Source organism: Emys orbicularis, chromosome 5 (assembly GCF_028017835.1).
Source record: "Emys orbicularis isolate rEmyOrb1 chromosome 5, rEmyOrb1.hap1, whole genome shotgun sequence".
NCBI classification, from domain to species: Eukaryota; Metazoa; Chordata; order Testudines; family Emydidae; genus Emys; species Emys orbicularis.
Genome location: NC_088687.1, coordinates 36445658 through 36451650, shown reverse-complemented (window position 1 = coordinate 36451650; position 5993 = coordinate 36445658). Strand labels below are relative to the sequence as shown.

Here is a 5993-nt window from a genome sequence, read left to right as displayed (position 1 = left end):
ACACTTGGTAAGTGTCAAATTGTGCCAGAAGTGTTTCATACATGTTGATATAGCTTAAGTACTTGCAAGATAAGTCTTCAAGAGAATGACTGCTAGGAGCCAAGACACTTGGCACATGTCTGCCAAGGTAGTTTCCCTCTATTATCTGTTGATAGTCATCTTCCAAGAAACCTAAGTGCCAGCAACCAAGACACGGTGCACCTTTCAGCTTTTTCCCCCCTCAGAAGAGTGGCACATAGCCAGAGAACTGTTACTGAGAAACATGGCAGGGAAAATAGACTAAAAGATTAGGCAAGCCTCTACCCCCTCACCCCCATATTGCATAGTGTTAATATCTGCCCCTGGCCAGATCTGAAAGATGTTGCATCAGTTACAGACAGTGACAGTCACTATTTCAGTTCATGGTCTTTTGAAAGTTCCTGTGTTTTATCTAGGCCAACTAGTCAGCTTGTTTGAGCATGGGGAGACGACTAGTTAATTTTCTGCAGCAGTGGTGTAAAATTGAAATGGAAGTCTCTAGGGAAGATGAGGGGAAAGCGGGGAAAGACATTCGAGCAGCAACGTAAGCATCAGGTTGAACACTAGCTAAACTTTAGCTACCTTGGAGAAATGAAGAGGGCAGGCTCATGAAAGGAAGAAACTGCCAGGCCATTCCAGAACCAAAGTGGGCCACTATGATGGTGTGGAGAACTGAAACCCCCATGAGGTATCCTCTGAAGAGCTTGAGCTACCATGCCAGAACAGAAAAAAAAATCCTCCAGACTTTGGAGAAGAGCTAGTGAGAGAACAAACAAAAAAGTGTTTCTTGGTTCCACTTGGAGGAAGGGATATGGCAAGGGAATAGTAGGATTCAGTTTTCTGCCCAGTAAAAGAGGGCAACACTGAGTGCAGACATATTCCATTTTCAAAACTAAGTATGAGGTAGGCAAGTGTTTTCAAGAAAATGATTTAGCATTTCTGCTTGAGAAGTTACCTTACTTTTAAATCCATCTACCCAAATTGCATTGTTTTCCAGTTTTTAAAAAAAAAACAAAAATATTCAAAGACAACTGACTATTGTTTTGACTAGTCATTTGCCCCTTAACACTTCAAAAAGTTTAAAAGTGCACATTGCTGAGATTGCAGTGCAAATTCTGTTTGCTACATAACCCCTAGGAAAAAATGTGAAATATTTACTTTTGCACCAGGTTGATCAGCCTGCTACCTTTTAAGATGCAAGATACATTTCTTGGTTTGGGCAGGGGAGTTTGACATCCACTAAATTTAATTAGCTGAACACTATTTTAACAAGAACCTTTTGGAACTATAAACCTATGCTGGTAGAGTTATTTCCATGGCATAAGAACTTTCTATAGAAAAATGGCCAGTAACAATTACTAGGCTGACTGCAGGACAGGTCAACTAGATGCTAACCATAAGTTTCAAGTAAAAAGTTAGCTTTGTTCTCACCTTTTTTGCACACCCAGTAAAGGCAGTCAGTTAGCTGCACTGGGAATATCTTATGCCAACTTGAAGGCTTACACATTGGGGTGTTTGCATAGCCCATACAGAGCACAATGGTTGCTGTGCATGAAATCAAACTGTAAAGCAAGGTACCTCTTAAAAATTCAGACACAGTTTTAAACATGCAACAAGATTTCTAGCATTCTTCAATGACTGTCCCAATCAAGGAGTAAAGTTTTTTTTTAATAAGCCGAAACCCAGGACTCAGAATCAGAGTACGTTTGCTGCCAGATGTGAAACAAGCTCGGGTAAAGAAAAAGTCCCTGAAACTGGGCCATGAGCAACAGTCCTGCTTGAACACAAGTGTCAGTTCAAAAGTAGGAACAACACTGGGGTCATAGATAATCTTATCCAGCTTTTTACATACATTTCCAATTTCTAAATTGACATGGATAATGCAACCTCTCAAACCACAGGGCTCAGTTGAAGAAAGCCGCAATACATCTTGAGCTATTTTCTTGGTTAGTTTTTCTGGTATCAGAACCTTTGAGCAGTGAAGTTTGGTCTGCTTTGATTTGGATAGGCAGTTCTCCAACATTTTAACTAAACTCTGACAGGTTCTCTCCTCAAACACCACCTCAGTAAGGTTGGGTTCAGGCACAACGTAATCCCAGTAGTCAAAGTCTGCAGGGGAATTAATTATGAGAAGACATGAGGAGGAAAGACACATACCAGTAACTGGAAAGAGGCAGACAACAAACCTACCTGTTAATTTTCCTGAAGTATTAAATAGTGATAGTCAGCAAGCCAGCATGAGCATACTACAGTGTCAGTTTTAATTCTCATTCATGTAAGAAACCACACTACCCTATGTATACTTTATGTGTGCTGCCAACAGCAGTCTGTGGTCACTTTAACTAATTCAAAGTACAGATGATAAAGTTAACCAGCATAATCAAGAGAAGTGTATTACTATAAACTTAATGAAGTCATTCTCCACTGGGGAGAGGACTTCAAAGCCATTACTAATGTTTATCGTTGCAGGATAAAAAAGCTAGTCCCTTGAAAACATGAAGTTAGTTTGCTTAAAGGAGAAGTGATAGCTTTGCACTTGGTCATCCGCTTTCTAATGTGATCCGTCTTTAGCGTGGCAGGCTGCCAAGGGCTGAGATTGTTTAGTACATACATGGAAATAAGTAACTTTGCTCATCCTAGTAAACTACTGAAAGCTGTGAAGTATACTGCAAGTGCATTAGTAATACAATAGGTTTATATGCTGAGACAGTTAAACTGTTTCACAAGTCTATTTATAGCCACCTATAGTGAGTCAGGATAAGCCACTGCAATTCTTGCAAAAATCTGATCTTCCACTCATTCTGAAAAGTTTATTAGGATCATCTTTGCAGCTACTGTTTAGCTATAAAAGTCATTTTAGTAACCCTAAAGTATTAGTCAGAGGTAGCTCTACAACATATCAGTTCCTACCCCCCTCACTTGTAGTCATGTAATAATTCACGAGCACAACCTCTGCTCAGTTACCCCCCATTTACAAACATCCCTGCACTAACATATAATAAGTTATAACACCACTTGGGGATAGACCCCTCCTTCCCTTTTGCAGCCTTACTTTTTAAAGGGGGGGGGGGGGAAAGAGGTTGAGAAGGTCAAAGATACTCACCGCTTATGTTTGCGTGGTGAAAGCCTTGGTATAGCAATTCTGAAATGCATGCAGTGCTTTTACTGCTTAAATTGCTAGTTGCAACCATTTTAAAGTACACTCTAACCTCCAACAGATCTTTACGCCTTTCTGGTTTACTGAAAGGAAAGCACATGTAGCATACTTACAAACAAAACAAGTTATTAAGAGACACTACAGCAGCAGCCTCAACTCATAGCAACTCTCAAGAAGGAACACTTACTTGCCTGTTAAGAGATGAAAAAAGGAGTCTTGGAGTTTAGTTACACAATCCAAGACGCACTACCATGCCGTTTCTAACTCATCCCCTTGAATATTTTTTTTCTTGTGTCAAATGAAAGCCTTCCCTCTTCCTACTGAAAGGGGGCAAAATTAATTAAGAACAAACTTAATTCACCTATCAGTGGAATCAGCCCACATGATTTCATCTTACCTGCTAAAACTTCACAGAAGTTCAATTACAGTATTTATATTTCAAACAGCTGCTTTCAATTTCAGTGACAGGAAGTATACAAATCCTAAACAATTATAAACCTACAATTAATGTATAGAGCTACCATTCATTAGCAACCCCGCCCAATCCCTCCCTCCCACGGATCAACCCGCTGCTAGGGCAGCAGCAATTTATATACACTTCTCATTCCCCCACCTGTCCGTGCTCCTCCTTCTCCCCACCCCATTCCCAAGGCAGCGTTCTACTCTGCCAGATCTTTCCCCTCTCATTGGCTGTTGTTCTAAGAGGCTCTGTGGGGAGCAGAGCGGGGACAGGACTCATCCAGTTCCTCATGTGAAAGAGGAGAAGCTTGAGCAAGGAGGGGGAAGGAGAGGAAGAGATCTAGCTAATGATTGGTCAGCGGCAGTGTCAAAAAGATCCAGGGCCTGGGAGAGCTGGAATGCTGATCACCTGACAAGTCACACTCAGCCCGTGTCATTCATCTGAGTTCACAGATGTGCTGCAAGTAGAGGTATTAGCAGCACCCACTACCTGTTCTCCACCACCCCAATTGTGTATTCTGCAGCCAAGTGCGGGGGGGTTTAAGTAGAATTTTTATTTCATTTGTTTTCCAGGGTGCTTTGCACACATTGATATAGTCTTAAATTACTGTTTTATGCACTCACACCCATTTCCCCAGTGCCCGTGTGTCCCCTTCATTTCCTCTCCCATTGACCTCAGTTCTCTGTCATTGCAGAGTGGGACTCATGAAGCATGTTTCTCCTGCAATGCAGAGATGTTTTCAAGCTGCAGTTTACTGGGCTAATATTGTATTATTAATACAGCATCTTTTATTAATGCAGCAGCTGTTGTTTATGAATAAAGGGGCAGCTGCCATATTACAGATGTACAATAATGCAAAAAGGATACACAGAGCCTGGTGTTGATCTCACATTGGAGTTAGGGTGACCAGACAACAAATGGAAAAATCAGGACGGAGGTGGGGGTTAATAGGAGCCTATATAAGAAAAAGACCCCAAAATCGGGACTGTCCCTATAAAATAGGGACATCTGGTCACCTTAATTGGAGTAAAGCCAGCATAACTCTATTAACTTTATCTGATTATTCCTAATTTACACCACTGCAAGATCAGGCTCAGGCCCATAGTATTACAGTTAATAATAATATGCACTTCTATAGTGCTTTCAAAGGGGGGGGGGGTTTCAAAGTGTTGTACAATCATGAATGAATGTGGCATCAAACCTCCAATGAGCATCACTTGGGCAGAACTGGGGTATTAATTCTCAAATCATGCCTGCAAGTTAGTTATTACTGGAGTGAAACCTGTCTGTATACAGATACTTGATGTACTGACTGACAAAAACTTGTACACCAACGGTTTGTACAGAAAATTACATCTCTGTGTGAGTGGATGGGGTGACTCTAGTTCATTTCTTTTGGAAGAGCTGCACCTCTAGTGTGTTTACTACAGCGCTGTAAATAGCTGTTGGTTCTTGGTAAGGGACTTAACATTACTCAATGTACTCTCAAACAACAGGGAGCAAATTAGAAGCTGAGTCTGGAGGCTATTGGTTGGTTGGAACCTGGGGGTGGTGGTCTGTTCTATATAAATTGGCCACTTTTAGTACTTATTGTAAACCACAAGAAAGTTGTGAGTGTATCACCTCAACCAACAGGTCTAAAATATTTTTACTGCAGGTTAGAGACAGGGAAGAGTTTTAAGGTGGGTGAAGGGGACAGCAACTTCTCAATTTTTCCCTTATTCCCTTCCTATCCAAATGGAAACAGTAAGAGTTAACAGCATGCAGGGGAAAAAAATTCAAATTGACTCAGGTTTTATTCCCGCTCCATAGTTTTTTTTTTTTTTTGCTACTCTTTAAAATATAGTTAACAGCAAAAAACCCCAACAAAAAAACTCCAGCTTAAAGCTATGAGGGCCAAGACATTCAGAGTCCAGGTATAAAAGCTGGGCCAATACTCTGGGCCTTCTTCTCTATTGCTTTGTACCTTGTGCACACATTCTCATTTGGGTAGCGTTTTGGACAGGTGTGAATGTCTACACAAGGCAGTGGAGAATCAGGCCTTCCTACTTTAACTCATGCCAGGAACTAAGACAACAACATCATGGTGGCTTAAGTGTTGGCCCCAGCTCTGCTTTCTGCCCTTATAAAACATAAGGACAGTCAAACTTTTTGCTTAAATTTAGCTTTGGAAGTTGAATTTCCTTTAAGTTGCTATGTTGTACTAAAAGAAGCAACAATGCATTAGATAATTTCCTAATAATCACTACAGCCGTTGCTTACCACAGGTGTCTTATTTAACTAGCAGTGGATGGGGGTGGTCCATCCAATCAAGAAAGAGCAGGGAAGTGTTCACAAGAGACTCTCTATTAAGCTATG

The 5993-nt window shown here is 41.0% G+C and overlaps 1 protein-coding gene across 1 annotated transcript; it reads right to left on the bottom strand.

Annotated features, from left to right (window-relative positions):
- Positions 1-1639: 1639 nt before the first annotated feature.
- On the bottom strand, positions 1640-3862 carry DDIT4L (DNA damage inducible transcript 4 like). The gene is given in 5 exon segments (XM_065405797.1): positions 1640-2127; positions 3122-3258; positions 3363-3460; positions 3462-3495; positions 3789-3862. Coding segments are annotated over 5 exon segments (831 nt in total).
- Positions 3863-5993: the final 2131 nt, after the last annotated feature.